At 35.1% G+C, this 21,803-nt stretch overlaps 1 protein-coding gene across 1 annotated transcript in view; it reads left to right on the top strand.

Moving 5' to 3' along the window:
- The window catches only part of htt (huntingtin), a 441,906-nt gene that overhangs the window by 53,813 nt on the left and 366,290 nt on the right, over positions 1-21,803 (top strand). Inside the window, exons 6-8 of the mRNA XM_089233919.1 lie at positions 8,918-9,059; positions 16,838-17,019; positions 20,417-20,609. Of these exons, the coding sequence (XP_089090045.1) occupies positions 8,918-9,059; positions 16,838-17,019; positions 20,417-20,609 (517 nt within the window). The remainder of the gene's footprint in view (positions 1-8,917; positions 9,060-16,837; positions 17,020-20,416; positions 20,610-21,803) is intronic.

Raw genomic sequence — 21,803 nt, 5'->3', positions numbered from 1 at the left:
ATTTGCCTGTTGTGGCGTTGTATTTGTATTTGTATAGAAGGATACATCGTATGTGGGGAAAAATCACTAACAAACAGTATAGAAATAAACTGAGGTAAAAAACAGCTTTGTTTCATAGGGTTGTAATAAAGCTTTATGATAATGAGAGAGAAAAGAAAACAGAACTTGTTTGAATTTATTCCACTGTGACGTTTGGATGCAGTATTTTCGTCCTTGATCGTAAAGTGGTTAATAGCATCAGTATTTTGCCTTGCCTACCATCAGAAAGTGTTAATGAAGTGGCCGTGAAGAGCTCCTTTGTGTGTAGTACACAAAAGTGTTTTGTGATAAACCATTTTATAGGGCGAAATAACTTCATGTTATTAATCAACTGTTCAATTAGAAATTTTTGTTGCGAATAAATTATAAATGGCTTGTGTGTGTATAGTGGTACTAACAATGTTAATTCAGAAGAGATGCAAACAACAGCATAAATTTGGCTGCGACTGATGATAATGCTACCTCTACATATAACAATAAACCCCTCTACAACATTTTTTCTGGGTCTGTAGAGCATGGTTTTATCAAGATTTTACTGTATATTGAAGTTTTAGCAAACATCAGTGAAGTGCATGGAGGATGATAATGTTGGATAACCACAAAAGTTCCAGACTCTGCCATGAAGCTGTGCTTGAAGAGATCTCGGCAACTAGATAAGTCCAGCTGCGGGTTTTGGCATTCATTCGTGGAGGGATAACCAGCATGGACTTAAGAAAGGAAAGTCGTGTAATCAACATACGATGCTTTTTCAACCCTTGTGTCTTGAACTTTATGTAACGGCAAGAATGTAGACGATTTAATCCGACCTAGCATGATAAGCTCTTGAAGCATTTACATGAATATGATGGGATGGAAAGCAGCTTGTTGAATTAGATTGATTCGTGGTTGCAGGTTACAGCAGATTACAGGGGTGCAAGAGCTGCGCCAATTGCGCCAAACTTTGCCGAAACGGTTCTCTTGCTACATGGTGCGCCAAGGCGCTGAATCCCTGCGCATTTGCGCCAATTCTCATTTCTGGTTCGCTGAGGTACCACTAATGCACTGTAGTGCGTCAAATACTGGGAATTAAGGAAAAAGAAGCATGAAAATTTTGTTCACGGGACGCATTCTTTCCGAGACACGGAAAAAAATACGGAGGGAGAAACTTTAATTCTTTTTTAACTTCTCACCATCTACCACAATCGCGTTATGTCGTGACTTTGGAAAGTAGTTCTACTACCTTGAAGTATTAAGTCCTATACTGTTATTGGTTAACCGGCGGGCTATCAAAGTCCCTGAATGAATATGCCGAATTTTCCGATTTCAGAGACAGTTTTTTCTCCTGCGGGTTATATACTGAAAATTACGGTAATTTCGCGACTGCTAACCTGCGTTCCAAGACCGCATACATCGAAAAGAGGATTGGTTTACTCGTTTAAATTACCGACATTTTTCAAAGATCATTGGAAAAAAATGGGATCTGTTAAAACTCCAGCTAAAATATTCATAGTTTTGTCATCTAGTCACTATGTGGTCGTGTGATTATCGTCTGCAGTTGCCGATCGTGGCAATTTCACATTGCGAAAATCCGGATTTGGTGAACACAGGGGCAGCTCGAGGAAAACAGTTTTTACCCATGCGGAATCTGTTTTTGGCGCTACTGACTGGGTTTTTTTTTTTGCTAAACAAAGCTTTTTTCACCCTTTCAATTCCATTTGGCACCCCTCGTATAGCGGCACCCAATATGGTCGCACGGTCTGCCACTGCATTGGTGGGGGAGGGGCATGCTCTTAACAATAGTCAAAGGAAGGAGTTTGTACTTGGAGCATGTGCTCATTTTACATAACTTCTGTGAGATACCTTTTTTATATTAATGTCCTACCTTTCCAAAACATGTTGTTGGAGAGAATGAAATGTTTGCACTCCCTCTTGTGCATTGCTGGGATGGTACATTATTCCCTCACGTATTGCTGGGATGTTGCTCAACATTGTATCACCAACAGAACTATTAATTATGAGTGATGAATGGGTTGCACTATTATGCAAATAATTACAAGTGAAATCAGTTCAGAGAGTAGATAGATATTGGGCAGACATATTCAAACTTTATAACCTTGAAAGCAGCCCAAAGTTCAAAATTTTGCCAGTTTTGGTGAAGGCTTTTTTATCTTTATCACATGGTTACGCAGACAGTGAAAGAGAGTTCATTGTTAACAAATAAATAAAAGTCTGTTCGAACATTGAAAAATCTGTCCATCTAATGCTTTAATGGAATAAGACATATAAAATCTTATGTTCAAGGGCATGAAATATTTGAATAAAATTGTCATTGAGATGCTAAACTTCTGAAAGCGACTCGTGATTCATAATCTATTTACATGCTATTAGGTTGAGAAATTGTTTAAGTAAATAAGGTATTTATATTTTTTTTGTTTTTTGCATTTCGCTTTTAAATTTAATAATTCCTTTAAATTTTGTGAGAAGCTAATTTTTTTTCACGGAAACCCTTATTATATTCTGCACGCACTTTTTTGCTTTATCAGGATGAATAAGATTTTGGTGTTCAAGCAGCAGAAATTCCTGTTGCCTAGGTTTTTAGTATGCATGTTGCTTAATTTGAAAAGAGTCTCATAATTTTTATTTGTCATTTCAGTAATGCATGTTTTAGTAGTGACAGATAAGATAATTCAGAAAAAATTTAAATGGATTTTAATTTGTACAGGAAATTTATTTAGAATTATTTGTTTCAACCATTTTTGGCAAAACTTTTGGCATTTCACAGAAAAATTACTCCTTATATTGCAGATATAGTTCGTTTTTAGTTCTGCTCCATTTTCAGAATTTCTGCTCCAAAAATGAAATTTGCTGCTCCGAAATAGCTGAGGGGCGCTTGCACCCCTGAGATTATAGTAAAGGGAAATTTTCTTATTTGACAGGTGTCACAAGTGGAGTCCTTCAAGGAAGTGTCTTAGGTCCCATAATTTATTTCCTTTTATCGATTAAACTCAATCATTGTATTGATGGAATTGTTAGCAAATTCACAGATGGCATGGAACTAATAAGTGTGTAATCAGGAATCACCTAAAACTAAAGTGTCCTGTAGGGAATCGGGTTGAAGTGATAGAGAGTTCTTCAGACTCCCCTCATGGTGATTGCCAAAATTTATGACTTTCAGCTGTAAAAAGTGCATGGCTGTTCACTTTGGTTTGAACAACATACGTTTAGCTTGAGAGTTGAATGGTAAATCTATTCAGGATGTGATTAGGTTTACCAATATAAGAATGCTCATCGATGAGCAACTTGGATTTTCTGAACACAGTTTTGCTGTGATAAAAATATAATGTTTGGTTTCATGCTGAAAAAGGTTTCTTCACATTCTTTTGAAATCATATTTTCTTTTCCTCTCCTTGGTTTCTTCTGGCTAAGAGTATGTCAAACAGTTTTGAAGACCATATCTACAGAAAGATATAGACTTGGTGGAGGAGATGCAAAGAACAGCTACACAGGCTGTTGCTGTTGTGCTGAGCTTGAGCTATTAAGGGAGACCTGATTTTTTTAATTAATATATTTTGATTGGATTAGGGTAGGTGTTAGTGAGATATGATTGAAATATTCAAAATTTTAATGGAATGGATAAGATGCATTATGAACTTTTTATCCATCGCCAATTCAGTGCTGTGACAAGGGACACTGGTATTGATTGGTAAGGGATAATTCTAGGTTGTAGTGTTACTGGTAGTTTTTTTCTAACAAAAATAGTTATTACCAAATGAGTATAATTAGAATTCCCAATTGAAGGGTCGGGAAAAACTTGTTCCAGTCCATAAAACAAAATTTTCCAGGAGACGAAAAACAAAGTGTTTCCTTAAATGCCTAATTTAATTACAATGTTAGAAACTTTATTTTAATTTTATAACATGGTACACATATTATGTAAAACTCAAACCAAACTATTTTTAATAAGCAAATAAGAAAATGGTTGCATATAAATCTTTTTTCTTGGTTTCATCTCCCATGAGAATGTAGTTTGCTCAGGATTCTGAAACCAAATGCACATACAGCATAAAATTAGAATAATTATGATATTTGATCATGGTATGATGAATCAAATTAAAAGTAGGTAAAAAATAATATTGGTTAGTACCGAAAAGTATCAGTGAAAAAAAAAAGTTTATTATCTTTAGTCATCTCACTGTTGTTTATATACTCCAAGTATACGTTATCATGAGGCTCACTATACACATAAAATTTTTATTGAAACATTTGTAATAAAATATGATACTAATGCTCATCGCTCTCATGTCCATCCCACATCAAGTTGTTGTAAAAACTCTTGATTTCAAGTCATGATACTTCGTATGAGAGATTGGGATTAATTCTATATGCATGGCCTTCTCTTGTTGATGGTCCTTTCTCCCCTTTTTTCTTGTTTTTAACAGTAACTTCAACGGCTGGTGTGACTACCAAAGAAACAGGAATCATAGTACATTAAATGTAATCTACATGAAAGCATCTGATTGGCCTAGCCGGCAGTACACATATTTTCTGTTACATAGGCTTTAAAAAATCTGCTGAAGCTTTAAAAATTTCTTGTTTACAGTCAATCACTATGAAAAGAGATGGTTTTACAAAACTGTTTCTTATAACTTCAATCCATTCCTCTGGAATCTTGACATAGGGCGTTTGTTTAGGACACAACATAAATCTATACTCAGTGATACTTTTATACATTAACCTCAAACTCATTATCACAAAGCATGAACTACACATCAGTAAAGTAAAACAAATACACATACACTCAAATATTGCTTCCTGCGCATGTGCTGGACTCGGAGCATTTTTCCATCTGCACACTGCGACTAGAATCATTGTTCTCCCCTTATGCCGTATCTTTCTTCCTTTATTACAACGGACTGAAAGCATTTTTGACTCGGGTGTTTTACGTGGTTGTAAGAAACAGCACTGAGATGTACAAAACCGCAAAACATTAATTTCAGTTTTTTTGGATTGAACCGTTTTCCCCCTCACCCTTCAATTGTCATGAATTCTCCCACGATTGTGATGTTGAAAACAATTGAGAAGCTATCCATTCTTAACTTATTACAACTATATTTTTCATTGGCAGTGTTTTTTTCCTTTGCATTTTTTCTATTTTCAGATTCTTGAATTTCTTTTGTTTTATTATTGTTTCTTCACTTCTGTGTTGCTGTATTGATAATTGGCATCGATATATGTTTTTTGCTTTCCTTTTGTTTGTGAATAAAATGTACCATAAAATGGGGTGAGATTATACCACTTGGGGTGAGAATGTGCCATCCTGGGATACGGCAAACTATTATCACAAAGTGTCCTGTAGGGGCTTGTTATTAAAGCTATTAGTTTTTCTGATTAACAAGAGATTGTGGTATATTGGTCAAAGCAACAAGTATTATCACTAGAGCCCGGATTATATGCAAATGCATATGTGCATATGCATTTGCATATTTTAGCCATTTTTAGCATTAATGCATATAAATGCATAAAATCAAAGAATTTTCAGGATAAGTGCATATTTTTGACGTTTATTTAAGTTCACTCAATTTTTTTTAAAATAATTTTCCAAATATTGTTCACAATATTTTCATAACATCGGTTTTTTTCCCGCAGGTGAAATTTAGTGAATTAATACATATTTATAAAGTATTTTACGAATATTAACCGTTTTAAATAGTTGATAAGGTTTTCGCGGCCATCATTTGATAAAAAATGTTTTTTCGGGTTCGAAGACCATCGTCCGTTTGAGTTGGTTCTCAACGTTTCCCAACACTAGTGGTTGGCATCATCAGGAGAAATGATAAACTGGATCAAAGTCAAGTTTTCCGGAGTCTCAGGTTGTATTTATGCACATAAGTGGCTTGAACTACACGCTTGAGAACCAACTCAAACGGACGACGGTCTTCGAACCCGAAAAAACAATTTTTATTAACCGTTTTATTGTATTTCTAGAGATATGTCAGTGTTAATTTTTTTTTTTTAGAAATTGTGTCGAAGTTCTTTTTTTTACTGCTATTTTCGTTTTTGAGCAGCTACAACAAACTGAAAATGAAAAAATTCCTGAATAAGAAATATATGTAGAAGTTATTTGCATATGCGGGGGGAAGGGTATATATATGAGGGGGTATTTTTTTGTAAATGAGTACATATATGTACTAAGAAATAGAAAAGATGCATTTTAAAAATACTCTCTGCCTTTTTTTTTGGATGATGATTTTTTTAATGCATATTTTTTCTCATTTGTTGCATATATTTCGGAAATTTTTACTTTTAAAGATTTCTAGTGCATATCCTGGGGTGTTTAATGCATAATTTTGGATTCCCAGTGCACATTTTGTTATTCTAAGTGCACATTTTGTTATTCTAAGTGCACATTTTGTTATTCTAAGTGCACATTTTGTTATTCTAAGTGCACATTTTGTATTTTAAGTGCACATTTTGTATTTTAAGTGCACATCTTGTATTTCAATTGCTTAGTTTTGCATTTTTAAGTGCATATTTTTGCGTTTTTAAGTGCATATTTTTGCATTTTTAAGCGCATATTTGCATATTTTTAGAGCATATTTTGCCACTTTTTTAGTGCATATAATCCGGGCTCTAGTTATCACACTTCTCTGATGAAAACTCAGTAACCTCTGCAATTTTTATTAACAATTCACTGTTTTGTCACATTCTTAGATGATGTAGAACCCATGTAAAGTGTTGGTTTCTGTGCTATCATGGGTTTATTTCATGCACTGATAAAAAATATATTTTGATTCACCTATTACCTGAAGTATTTATTTAATTATTTATGCAATATTGTTGGCCCAAGGCCTATACAAGAAAACGTGGTAGATTTGTACTCGTATGATTTGAAACATTTGACGAGAAATCAGAGATCATGGGGAAGTTAACTATAGTAGAGGGGAGCTTGTTCCATTCAACTATGCTATTGGGAAAGAAACTGAATTTAAAACAATCTGTAGAGACAAAAATAGGTTTTAATTTTTTGGGGTGGTCAAGTCTATTGAAAACATAGGAAGGCTTAATCAGAATACCGGATGTATCGAAATTTAAATGACCATGAATAATCTTGTAAAGCATGGCTAAGCAGGAGATAAGTCTGTGAGTAGCGAGTGGGTGGAGATTAAGTTTGAATTTAAGATCCGAAACTGAACTAAAAGATGACCAGCAGTCGTGAATAAAGTGAGCAGATGAATTTTAAATAGATTCAAGTTTGTTGATGTTACTAGAAGTGTGGGGTTCCCAGACCTCAGCTGCATAATAAAGAATGGGAGATATATAAGTTTGGTAGCAGAGAAGTCAGACGTCACAAGTAGAATGTTTGAGGTTGCAGCAAAGGAAAAAAGTTTGTTGAGACATTTCTGGTAGACATAATCGATAAGATTATTCCAACAGAGAGAGAAAGATCAGCCGAGATTATGAATCCCAGATATTTAAATTGAGAAACTTGGGATATATGGTTACGTTATTGATCGAGCATGAGAATTCGAGGGGAAGAGTTTTACTAGTAGCTCTCACAAAAACTGTTTTAGATAGGTTAATAGTCATATGCCAAAATGAGCACCAATCTGAGATGGAAACAAGATTACGTTGCAGAGTTTCTTGATCAGATTTGTGATTAATTGCTCGGGAGATTAGTCATCAGCAAAAAAATCTAGTGGTGCAGTTGAGGGTTTCAGGGAGATCGTTTATATTTATTAAAAACAATAAAGGCTAGAGAACCGCTCCTTGAGGAGTACCTGAATTTACAGTGGCTAAAGGTGAATCATGATCTTTCAAAAGAACGAATTGTTTACGATTTTTTAGGAAAGCTTCTAATTATTTGAGCAATTGTACATTAAGACAAAGATTTGAAAGTTTAAGGAGGAGTTTATTGTGCAAAATTATTTGTGGAGTTTCATTTCTGTACCTTATTTGGCTGTAAACATATGACACTATAAGTAAAAAAGTCTGCATGATGGGGTGATATTGTGGCAACTTGTTTTTTGTTATTTGTTGTACTGTACCACTCTTTTTCATTGTTTTAGCAATGGGACATGTGTATTTGAGGTTGGAGGTCTCATGGGTGGGCAGATGAACTCATGGCACAAGTTTTGGAGGGAATAAGAGGGAAAAAGTTTCTGTTAGGGAAGTGGCTGAAGTAAACTGTAACCACAGCAGATTTCAATGTAGGTGACTTTGTAGCCGTTTCATATGAAGAGAGAATCTATCCGGGTAAAATGCACCAACTTTGTTGAAAGTGGGGAAGCTTATGTTTCCTGTATATGGTAAGAAAAGGTGAGAAAAATTTGTAGCCAAGAAAGGCTGATTAACTTTGGTGTAGGAGGGACCAAATTATTTATAAAATACCCCTGCTCCCAAGAAAAAGGAGAATGCAGAAGTCTTATTGGTTGATTTGAAACATTAAACTAGTGTTAATTTAACTATTCATTTTTAAGTCATTAAATAAAAAGTTATTGAAAAGCATTCCTCTGTTCCCAATTCAGTTGTTGAAACCATATAGATGTGTTACATTTTGAAGAAAAATCAAATTTTTTCGGTTTAAAAAGTCAACATTAACTGGATTGCTTCTACTGCAAGGTTAATTGGTATGTGGATGTGTCACAATTGATTCCATGGATGTTAACAATAAGAAGAAGAGGTGGCATAATCTAAGTGGTACCAAAAAATTATACCTCAACCACCCCAACCATTTAAAAAAAATTTCTGCTCCGAAATGGAAAGCTGAGACGTGTATCTATGTTTCTGTACCAAGTTCAACCAATTATGTTGGTAAATAAAGAAATATCTTTAAAAACACTCAAAACTTGGCACAATCTCACATCATTTTACTGTATTACTTTTAATTTCTTATTTCCAGATGATGTTGAAAGCTTTACTGGCCAATTTGAGTAATTGTTCTGCCTCTGTACGTCGTGCAGCTGCCGCATCATTAATTACTGTGTGTCTTCATTCAAGAAGACCCATAGTCTCATATTCCTGGCTTCTCACTGCTGTATTTGGTAATGTTTTATCATTTTTGCTATGATTTTATATTGTTTTAACACTAAAATGACAGCAGCCATCATTCTGACCATAAATCTACTTTGACATGCTGAACAAAGCATGAACAAATAATCTGTGGTATTTGAAATAATTTATATTTACGTGGTGTTTGATACTTTTTTCATGTTCTTAATTGCAAATTTTTGTAAAAAATTAAAGTGATATATTCCATATTCAGTTGTGAAATATTTAACAGTTAAATGGTAGAAGACCATAGTTGGGGTCCATTAGGGAAGAAAAAGAAAATCATTCCAGCTGAAAATTGTTTTGCAAGGATTTAAATAAATCACACAAAAAATAGCATGGAAAGAGTTTTAAGGTTTTCCGAAATGGAAAATCTTTCAGAAGAGAATCCACAGAGATTGATTTATCAGTAAATGTATAGCATGCTTAACTTAATCATATTTGTTTTAGATAAGCTATTGTGCGTATGCTGATTCATCAGTAATGATGGATTTCTTTGCACACTTTCTCTACCAGTATCAATGGAAGTAACTAAACCTAGTTAAACTGGTATATTTAACTTTTATAGTGAACTTTTTGATTGTGCATGTTTTTAAAAATCAATTATTAGTTTGATTCACAGGAGTAGTAGCAAATGATGGGGGAAAAACAATTTTAATTTTCTTTAAGAGGGACCCACTTTTACTCAAAAAGAACCCAGGTAAATTATTGTAAAGCAGCATCTCTGAAAATCCTTGAGCAGACTTGGAGAGGGAGGTAGAGATCAGAGATGTCGCTGTACTCTAAGGCAGTGGTTCTCAACCGGGGGCCCTAGGATATTCCAGGGGGCCCACGGATGAAAATCTTGCAAAAGGGGAGCCACGGATGAAAATCTTGCAGAAGGGGAGCCACGGCTACTGATACAGGAGCCACGAAGAAATTTGTGACATTAAATTTTTTTTAGTCACTGACAAAAAAAAATTTAATTTCAAACAAAATGCATAGAATATCTTTTTCGTAATTTTTCCCCAATCAAGTAACATTAACATGAGGAAGGAAATAAAAAAAAGTGGTTCATGTAATCTCGGTGATTTACGACTTGGGGGTGACAGTAGGCCCTGACACAAACTATAGAAGAGGTTTAAGCGAAATGGAATAACTGTAAAGACAGAAAATTGTGTGTGTTCAGACTTTTCATTCAAAGAGGGCTGCCATAAAGAAAACAGACAAAGATTTATCGACCATTGATTGACATTCTTTTGAGTGCTCGTAGTAAATGTAATCCAAGAAGTAGATGGGTGAAAAATGAAAGCTTGTAAAATCGTTTTCATGCAATTACAGACGGATAGCCATCTAGTTTAGCACAAAGCTATCTTCAGCCAGCACTGAGTGGTCTGATGGGGAATATATTTCTAAAAATTGAATAGAGAATGATTGCTCTGGGGTATTTTTTATGAATTTTGAAAGGGGGTGCCAATCCATTGCCTCTGCTGAAAAGAAATAAAGTCAAATTCAGTTATAACGAACTCCAAGAGACCAAATCATACATGAGGAAAAATATCCGCCCGCAAAATTTTAAATTTTTTAAAACTACATTGCTGTGATAATGTATTGGGGCACAGGTGGCTTAAGCGAGGGTGCAAGGGGTACGGCGCACCCGGGCGGCAGGTTGTAAGGGGTGGCAGCGTAGACTTTAGTTAAGACAACAAAATTTATCACAGTAAAAATTCACAACATCACGCTTTTGAGTCCTACTATACCTCGACAACGGAAACGTTGAGAAAATAGACAAGGCCTCTGATCGTAATACCAGAAACAAGAATGTAAGCTATCTGGGCGGCTCGAGACAAAATCTGTACCTGTGTGGGACTTATTTTTTGCACCTCCTACTTATTGCTCCCATAGCCCCTACCTTCTGCGTCAGGAAATCTTTCGTGGGGGCCCATGCCCGATTTTCCACGGGGCCCCTTCTACAGTTAATTTATAGAGTGAAAAAAAAGTTATAAGGATTTAGTCCCGGACCTCGAGCTGGAGCCCTGTCAGCCCTACCCTTAGAAGGTCATGTCTTTCCCTCACAATTTATCCAAACAATTCCTAACAAAACATTTTTTCGGCCCTTCATTTCCGATTTTGCGTCCCTCCAGAGCCGACAGTTTGTTTTTTTTGGCAAATTCTACCCATTCATGCTCCGTGTGGCTGCAATGGGTCGCTTGGCCAAGCGCCACCCCTGTACTCTATTACAAGGGCCATTTTGGTTTCCTCACCCATGGCCCCCACAAGCGCCCGGGATAATTCTCATAATTTTTTGGCTTTTTCAGGCTATAATAAATTAACTATAGAAGGGGCCGTGAGAAATCTGACTGAGAGGGGGCCTGCAAAAGATCCCAGCCTAGGGGCCCATACCCTCACTCAAAATTTGATTCACAATAGTCAAATGAAGGCAAAGGAAAAATTTGGTTTTTCACTTGTCCGGCCCCTGGAATACCAGAGACACCTTTGAAAAAATGTTCTTAATAAAAATGACCCCGTTAAATATAATCTTTACAGGATAAGTGATGATGGCTCAAAAAAAAGTGCTCTTTCAAGGATTAAGTTATCAGGCATTTATTAAGAATAGTAAAATAATTCTAGAGTAAAAAACAAAGACAAAAAATTTTCTTTAAAAGCGGGACGTATGGTCACGCGTATTTTGCACGGTAAACAATGATGTGCAGCTTTCTTTTGAAAAAAAAATCAGGTTTATCTCCAGGTGCCCTTCACCGAAGTCCTATCAGCCTCCTGGCAGGGTCGCCAGTAGGGGCGGCACATAAGGCTTCGTACCCGGGTGGCAGGTAAGCTCGAGCCGCACCTGTATTGGGACTTCCTCCAAGATTTACACCACATCTTTTTTAATTGATACTGTAATGCTTCCTTTTAACTGCCCTACTACTGGCCTGCAGCATCCTAAATAATTTCAATGCAATTTTCCTATCCTGTAAGAACAATGTTGTGGACATTAGAAAAAAAATTCTAAGAAAGTGTATGACTACATTTAAAGCAATTTAAATCTGTTTATTAGAGACTCACTGCATCTGCTGATTTCTGAAAAAAGTGCAATAAATTCTCACGTAAGTCTTCACTTTGAAATGTCCATAACCTGCTCAATGTGTCTCTTTGTATCTGTCAACCTAAAATTTATGGTTTTTAGTGTTGATAATACGCATGCAAAACCAATTCAGCGACGCGTTTTCACAATTTGCAAAAACTGCTTGGATTTGATAGTTGGAAATGATGTCTAAATGCCAAAGATTTGGAGTTCCAATCAAAATGAAAATGTCAAATAATTGAAATTGTGCTTCGTATAAATGAAATATTTTAATATTGAAAGCTATATATATAGAGATTTATCTCGTGCCCGTAGTCATACGTCTCATAAATGTGAAATTTTGTCATAAAACTGAGAGTGAGGCACAAATCCCCTTACGCACAAGTGGAATTTCGAGGCATTTACCGAGCCTGGCTTGGCCATTTTTCTTCCCCCCCTTTCTTCCTTTTGTTTCCTTCCTAAATTTATAAAAGTATAAAGGACATAATCATAAAAAGGACTGTTTTCAGATCAAATTGCCGAAGTTCAATTACTTTAGTGCAAAAATGTCAGATTTTTTTGGGGGGAAATACATTCAAACCCAAAGCGAATTAAAGACCCTTTATTAATACGCTTTGGTCAAACCCCATTAGACCGGAACTACAAGAGACCCGAGAAATCACTTCGTAATAACGAAATTTTGTTAGAAAGGAAAATTCCATATTTTTATATTGTTCCTATGTAAACCTATCCGAGGGATTAGAAAAGTTTTCGTTAAAACAATATTTTTCCCGTTATAATGGTATTTGTTAAAATGAGAGTTGACTGTATTTCGTCTCAAGTTATTTTTTTACGTGTATATGCAGGCTGCATGGGTAACACGCCGTATGACATTTTATTGGCGGCTGGTTAGTCTTAGACACATACCCAAGTAGAAAAAGTATCCAAATCACGTGTCCAACTCAGATATGTCATTCATGTTGTAAGCGGTTGTATAGCTATAAAAGAAAAAAAAAACACTCTTTATACCGTCCCCGTGTGCCAAAGAACCCAATTAAGAAGTTGTTGTTTTGTCTTTCCCGATGCCAACTAAAATAATTTCCTGTTTCTAAGTGCAATATTCACCGAGATATGTGAATTTGAAAATTGAGGAAATTTGGGAAAAATCAGCATTCAATGTGGGTAAAATGGTTTCCCCTCATTTAATGCTGTTTTTTCCCAACTTTCTTCGAATATCTCAGTGAAAATTTGAACTTTGACATGTTGAATTTTTTTGTGGGAGACCGGGAAACAACTTTCCAATTAGGTTTTGAGGCACAGGGTGTTCGCATAAAAAGTTAACATTTTTATTTTAATAACTATGTAACCCCTGGCAACATGAATCAAATATCTGAGTACTACACATTATTCGGGTACTTTTTCCAACTGGAAGTATGACCCTAGGACCAATGGTTCACCAGTAAAATGCCATGTGCCCCATTACCTATGTGCCCTGTATATTAAATATAGTACAGACTGTTATGTGAAATAATTGTGTTGGGTTTGAGTCAACTCGCATGTTGCTTCATTCGCCTGCGAAAGAGCAGCCACGTTATGAACCAAAAAGCCACTTGAAGGTAGCTTGTCATCCAACGAAATATCAGATTTTCACCGTATCGAAATTGAAGTTAACAAACTGATAATTTTCTTATTTGAAAATCTGATTATTTGTATTTTCCGGTAGGCTTGAAATCCTGATAATGAATCATTATGTTCACACGAACAGTTTTATCACTGCGTACATGATTTCTCTGGAATGAATGGTTCAAACATATATTTTAAAAAAATGTTCACATGCATTTTAGTTTTTTTTTTTTAAATTCATAGTAGGGCTACAACATGAACCTATATCCTTAATACATGTATTATTGTTGAAAACGATGTCAAAGATTGAACTTCTCAATTGTGGTTCATTTGCGTGGGTACTCCCTCATTACTACTTTTATCCCCATGAAGAGAATAAAATTAACAAAACTGCTTGCTACCAGTTTTTGCGATTTTTATCATTATAAGAATGCGTATTTTGGAAGCTACAACTGACATTTCTCCATGAAACCATAATCTTTTACACAAAAAAACTAATTTGGGAATAATAAAAATTTCATCCAGTACAGTAACTTGATGACATTGTGCCATCTTCAAGCGCAGAGTTTACATTGATTAAAAATATTTTTTTTTAATTGGACTGACACAACACATAAAACATACAAATCAAACTGAGAAAAACACAAAACAATAAACTAACAAAATTAACATTACGATGATACAGACACTTTGTGATCACAAGGGATTTATTCTATTTTTAATGTATTGTATTATGTTTATTTTGCTTTTTCGTTATTTTCATAAATTAAAAATTAATCAAATTAAATTCAAAAATATTTATACTTCAGACAATTTTTGAATAACTATCTTCTAATGGGAAAACCGGTTGTCAGGGGGAAGGAAGGGGGTGTAGAAAATTGTTCATGTTCGAAGGGGGCCACAGGAATGAGAAATGGTTGAAAGGGGGCCATGGACAAAAAGAGGTTGAGAACCACTGGTCTAAGGGACCCAGGTTATTTGAAAAATCTGGGTCTTTTTTGAGTGAAAGGTGAAAGTGGGTCCCTCTCGAGAAAAATTATCTTCAAAAATTGTATGGTCCCATAATTCACTAGTATATCTATGAATTCCAGCATGCCCCATGTCTTTGAACACCTTTTTTTGTGTTCTCTTTCTCTTCTTTCTCACTCAAACCCCACTCTTCATTGAAACAGAGCAGTGGCAGTGCTATCTTAACACATGGACCTACCCTGGCACGGCCTGGAGGCCTTAAAAGAAGAGGTCTTCAAAAAAATGAGACATAGTTGATATTTTCTAGGAGTATGCATGCAAATTTGCCAGGTCGTGTCTCAGAAAAATCACTTAGCTTGGGGGCCCCATGATGCTCTTAAGACTGCCCTGAGCGGTGAGCCATGTTCTGGGTAGGAGGAGGAGGTATCTCTGCAAATAAAATAAATAATTCATTTCTAAAAACGGTCTATCCAAAGGTTCATTTATTTCCATTGTCTACTAGTAGGAAAACTTGCAAAGAAGCCCATTAACACAGAGAATTTAACATATGGAATTTAGCACGTAATAAATCTGAAAGAAATATACAGTCAATCCTGCTTATAACATTCCCATTCAGAACATTTTTCTACTTAATACGTTTCATTTACTTTCATGGTCATAGGCGTATGCAGAATTTTCTCAAGGGGAGGTTTTCAGATTTTTTTCCTTCTGGGGGTTTTTTTTAACTTTTTTTCCTGTAAAATAACACTATAATCTTGGCTCAAGTTAAAATAATAACCCCAATGGTCATAAGTAATTCTCATTAAGATTTCCCATTTAAGTGTTTTCCTGCTTACAACATTTTTTATGAGTTTTTAAAAATGTTATAAGCAGGATCCACTGTAATTAAAAGTTAGAGATACACATTTATATGTTTACTAATAAATCAATAAATTCCCTTCTGATTGATTTTCCATTTTTTTTGAAAGAATCTTAGCTCTTTCAATAATATTTTCTGATTAAATTTAAAACAATTGAGATTCTCTCTCTCTCTGTACACACTCTTTCAGACACTTATCTTCTGTGATTCCCTATTTATTTAAATCTTTGCAAAGCAATTTCCTGGTAGAATGATTTATTTTCCCTCCCCAATGGTCCACCACTCTGATCTGTCACCATTTTAACTGCCACATATTTTTATACCTGAATATGGGAGCTGTCAGATTTGTGTTGGAGAAATTTAACAGTTTGCTCGAGTGTGTACCCAGCATTTGTGTGTTTTGTGTTCAGTAGGTGGTCCATCTATCTAGGGCTGCAACTAGATACTTTCTCAAACGGGACAAGCACACATTTTGGCACCCTGTGTAATGTAGAAGAACCAGTTATAAATGGTGAATTCAGCCCCCCCCCCCTAGTCCAGAGCCCAGGGCACTAGACCGGCCTGCTCTACCCCTATCCCAGTTGGCCAGCCATCTATCCTCCAAATTGGTAATGCATGGATTTGAAATTTAATGTTTACATATTTGTTGTAGGTTTGTATGATCATTGTGGCAACCAGAGTTTTTTTTCAAAGGAATAGCCAACTCAAAATTTGAAAACCTTAGAAAATCATATTTTTAGCTGATTTCCACTGCGCAATTGCATGTTCCAAACCCGGATTTTCACCAAAGGCAAAATGGGGGGGGGGGCATATTCCCCCCTCCTAGTAAGATCAAAAATTAAAAATATTTTTGAAGAAAATTAAAATATTAGAAAAATCACATTCTTACACTATATGTTAATTTTAAATTCTTTTTGAGTGTTGGTGACCCACAATTTCTGTGGGGAAAAAAAACATTGTGGAGAAGCCCAAAAGCAGATTCTGCATTTGGTTCTGTATCCTGAAGGATGCGTGAACCAAATGTTTATGTATCCTTTCATGAAATTCAGAGTATTTGATGTGCTATAGCGCATCAATGGCATCTCTGGGAGATAACACCAAATTGAACCATATTCACATAAAAAGCATGTCTAGAAATATTTATATAGCATCTAAATATTATGGATAGAACAGGGCAGCATACTGAAATAGCAGAATACTATGAGTAAGTAATGTAAAAGTTATTGATCTGTCAATTTATACCTAGGTAATGTTTTTTTCCCCCTTTACCTTTTTAGAAATGATAATTCCAGTGCAAGAAGATCGACCAGTGTCAACCGTTCTAGGAATTTTACTGTGCTTGAGAAATTTAGTTCCTCATCTTGCAGAAGCAATGGAACTGCAAGGACTGAAACCAAGTCAAAATTCAAAACAAAATATTAATGAGGATTCTCCAGTGACATATGAGCAGATTTGTAAAGTAAGTGAAGTTGCCCATTTCAAAAATCATTATTTTTAACCCATTTACATCACGGTTCTGAATCAATTTCGGAATCAGTAATAAGCTCAAGTAAGTCTGACCAGTATTAACATTCAATGATGACAAAACTTGTTTTTATGTACCAGTACTGTGCACCAACTTTTGCAGGATACTTTGAAGAAAAGGTTGAAACTAGGGTATGTAAAGTTATTTGAATTGCTCCCAGTAGATGCATAATCTCCTAGTATTTGTTTACCGTGGTTGTTTCACTACCAACGGGAATGCAAGTTCTTGCCCAATAAAACGGCTTCAGAAACTACCTTTGGGAACTGTGCCTGTTTTCTTTTAACTTGTTAGGCTGCTAAAGGTGCCTGAAAGGTGCATTCAAAAACTTTTTCTTCAACTGAGAGCCTTTGAAAGACGCTTCATTGGTTTATTTATAAAAGCAGGGCATTCCCATACACATGAATTGTTTGTTTACTTGACTATTCTGACAAAGTTGTTGTGAGGTGCAGATGATAGGTAGGTCAATCCAGTTGTTACCCCTTAGCTTGAAGTCCCGGCCTGTCGATTTCCATGCTTATTCCTGAAAATAAAAGTAAAAACACAGTGTCTACCATTATGTAATTTAGCCCCCCGCCCTCCTGTCATGCCCAGAAGGGCTCATGTATTAAGATGGCCCTGTATTCAATTGTACATTGTCAGGGGATCCTACCTCATGCCAGACAATTTTAAGATACTTAGCAGTAAGAGGTTTGTTTTATAGAGTCTGTTTAATGTACTTCCATTGGCTACAACTCTGTCGTCTTTGTTTGCGGTGCTGTTGAGAGCTACAAACTTTGACAGCTATGCATTTAAACTTATATTGCATTCAATAACGAATTCCAAATGTGTTTGTGTGTGTGTGGTGTCCAATGACAGCGGTGTTTGAATATGATGGTCAGTGGCCGAATCTTGCTTATCCTGTCAGAAAACATACAGTTAAATTGGCCTGATTACATGCATTATGCTTATTGCTAGCTGAGCATGCATGAGCCTAGCTGGGATGATGACTTCGTCAACTTACAGGATGTACAGAATTTTAAGACCCATTTGTAACAAGTATGTACAAATTTACATGCTTGCCCCGGCTGACCAAGCATCTAGTTGTGATCCTTGCTCTATTCCAGACATTTGGCCTACAGTCTGAGTCTGAGCCTTGGTAGTTATTACTTTTTTCTTCTCCTTGAAAAACATTTACCTGGCACACATGGTATTCTTTTGCCATGGCATGCTTTAGTAGGTTCCAAAATATGACTGCAATAGTTGAGTCATGATTATTATTATTTTTTCAGATTTTGATCACTTCTACCAGTGATTCTTAACAAAAGGTGTGAAAAAGCAATGATTCTATCATACAAGTTATTGATTCTCTGTATATATATATATATTATCATCATCAACCATTTTCAATCAACTGCTGGATGAAGGCCTCCTCTAAATTATATATATATATATATACAGGGTGGTAACTATCAACTGCACAATAGTAACACGCGTGATTCCTTATTAAAAACTAATATGCAGAAAAAATCCGAAACCACTAATTATTTTCAATATGCCAATTCATAAAATAATTAGTTTGCTTGAAAGTTTCTTATGAAATCGTTGTTATTATTTTACTGTTTCTACCAGTCACCTTCATTAAGCTAGCATTTTTGCAACTTTCATTGAAGCTTTTTACGCATAACAGTTTCAATGAAATTTTCAAATAACTCAATTATTGATCGATGTGTAATCTGATTAAAACAACATAAAAAAACAATAAAAATTATCACACAGTAAACACTATGTACCTTCCCTCAAAAAATTTGACTTGATAGTGAAGGACAACAAATTTACCAAATTTTGGCAGAGAAATGTTGATTTTGGGAAAACAATTTTTCAAATAGATCTCATTTGGCTAATACTTTACAAATTGTTTGATAAATTTGCAAATATAATGGGGCAAATTTATTACACAATAACAATGTTATAATATTACTCTTCACAAAGAGAAAAAGCGGCAATCATGAAAGAAAGAAGTCAAGTTGTATCATCTTCTTTCAACAGGATTGGATATTTCAATTTATTTTCGAAAAGCGGCAACTCCCCTGCTGAGGAAAAAATGAACTTTCATTGGGTTTTTGACACGTAACTGACCATTAGAAAAATGTCACGTCCAAAATTTCAAAAAGTTATAATCCTTAATATTCGTCTGATCCTGAAACAGAAAACACTTTTCTATATTAGTTTTTCTTCGCATGTGTCTAATTGGACGGCCAATAGTTACCACCCTGTGTGTACATAACTATCAGCAAAAATACCCCTGTTGCCTAGAAAAGGTAGTAAATGTACAAAGTATGACACACATGGGGGGGGGGGGGTCATGTTTTTCAACATATCTGAAAAATGTTTACAGTTCAGACCAATGAAATAATAGTCACAAACGCGAGAGTCAATTTTGTGAGAATGGTGTTCTTACTTATTAGGCTATAGCATTGGTCTGTAACCAAATTTAGTTGGCGATGTAGTAGAATGACTTTTTATTTCACCAAAGTAGTCTGAGGTAGGGCTTGCCCCACCTCTTGCTATTTGTTTGAAAAATGCCATAGCTATGTCCTATGTATTTATAAAAAGCATATGCCAAAAAATGTTTTTTTTTTGGATTGAGTTTTCTGTAATTGATACTTGAAAAAATGATTATAATTAAAATTTTGTAAAAAATAAATCATTATTTAAAACATTTAATTATTTGAAATTTTTGTTATTTGAAATTATTATTAATTATTTGAAATTTTTGTTATTTGAAATTTTTATTATTTGAAATTATTAATTATTTGAAATTATTATTAATTATTTGAAATTATTATTTACAATTTTTAACTATCATTTAAAACTATCATTTTAAAAATTTTGTTATATTTGAGGTGGAAAAAATATTTCAGTTTTCAAGGTCTTGGTTTAAATGGAAATACACTAAGTCATGGCCATAACTGGCAAATTGCCAAACTAGGGGGGGGGGGCTGATAAAAAGTTATACAGGGTGAAAACTTTTGTCTTTTTTGGCTCAAATAACTGAACCAAGTCAGCAGCAGCCATAAATGTGGTTTCTATTTGTTGTAAAATGGTTCTGCACTACACGATGAATCAAGGGTTGGTACAGTGAAGGGGAGAATGATAGCAGATCGCAGATCTTTGCCCTTCGTTTGCAGTACATTTGTGGCTGTAGCTGCTTGCGGTTATTTGACCAGGAACCAACTTGAGTTTTGCCTGTATAGACAACTATGAATGCCAATTATAAGTAAAGCAATCCAAAAACAAAAGTTTTAGTTAGTTTTTTTTCCTTACATAATATGAAAATTTACATTTTTTGCAGGTATATGAAATATGCTTATATTATGTTCAACATCCTGATCATAATGTTGCTACAGCTACTTTGGAAACTTTGTATCAGCTACTCAAAAATGCTCCTAGAGAATTAAAACTGAGATTGTTGTCACCTGATGGATTTACCAAGTCTCTGATATATGTGCAAGAATCCAGCAAGTTGAACCGAAGCAAAAGTGAAAGTAAACATTTTATATAGTCAAACCAGTATGTTACAGGGTATCCAAGTACCAAGGTTACAAACTTCTAAGAGGGGTAGTGTGCACCCAAACGACTCTGAATCACATAGTGAAGCAGGGTTGGAAATGTTTTCCTGACACTAGGAGGGATTGTACAGGTGTGGGAATTCCTGACATTTGGTGCATTGGCCTGCTTGATCGATGGGTCTATCATGTCTTAATTACTTCTTCTGGAGCCCCCAGACTGGGTATCACTCTAGCATATAACACCGCTAAGGTACTGGTTGCATGCATTGTAGGGAAGTCCAAGACATGCTCAGAATTTTCCAGAATGTTCAGAATTTCATGCTCCTGAGATGTGAGGCCTGCATTACAACTCATGAGCAACACTTTGAACACCTTCTTTGACTTCTGTTGTTACAATTATTTTTTTTTTATCATACACATACTTGTCAACCACTATGGAAATTCTGTAGTTTCTATCATAAAAAACAAAATTATGGCAAATTGTGAAAAACTATGAGTCTGGTTTTTTTTTTTTTGAAAACTTCTTTTGTTCAAGGATTTCTTTGAATTTCATTATCCTATCAAGCACAAAATAATGTCATGCAAAGATACATCTCAGTAGAATAAATATGCAGCCCAGAATAAATAACAAATCAACCAATTGACAAAAAATTGCGGTTCGCACTGAGATAACATATTGTGGCTTAGAGTTCTTTTTGATAAATCAGAGAAAGTTTAAATTTCACTCACAGATGGCACTATAAAACAAACTCGACTTCTATATTTATGAAATTGATTTTCTGTATGTATGTTATCTTCACAAATCTACTATTTCATACCAATCGTTGCCAAATTTTCTATGTGTACCAAACAAGCCCTTACTTAAGCAACAGGCTACTTTAGAAGTTTGTCAGAGTTGGCCAAATGCCCAATAGGATCAAAAACTGACTTTTAGAATGTCTACTTTGGTTCCCAAACAATGCTGGTTTGTCCCTTTTTAAAAACTCCCAGTATATGAAGAAAACCGGGGCAATGCCATGTATTTCTGCTAATTTAATATGGAATGTCAGATTCACAACTTTTTTTATGAAGTTGAAGACTATTGATTTGTATTGAAAAAAAAGTTAAGAGAAAAAAAATTGGGGAGGAGACTGCTCAATTTTTTTTTAATTTTTTCTTCAGGAAAATTCC

The sequence above is a fragment of the Pholcus phalangioides genome, unplaced genomic scaffold (genome assembly GCF_987345545.1).
Source record: "Pholcus phalangioides strain wild (caught in Gottingen) unplaced genomic scaffold, Ppha-v1.0 ptg000007l_1, whole genome shotgun sequence".
NCBI classification, from domain to species: Eukaryota; Metazoa; Arthropoda; class Arachnida; order Araneae; family Pholcidae; genus Pholcus; species Pholcus phalangioides.
Note: the sequence above shows the minus strand (reverse complement) of the source record. Positions and strands in the feature narration are given on the sequence as shown.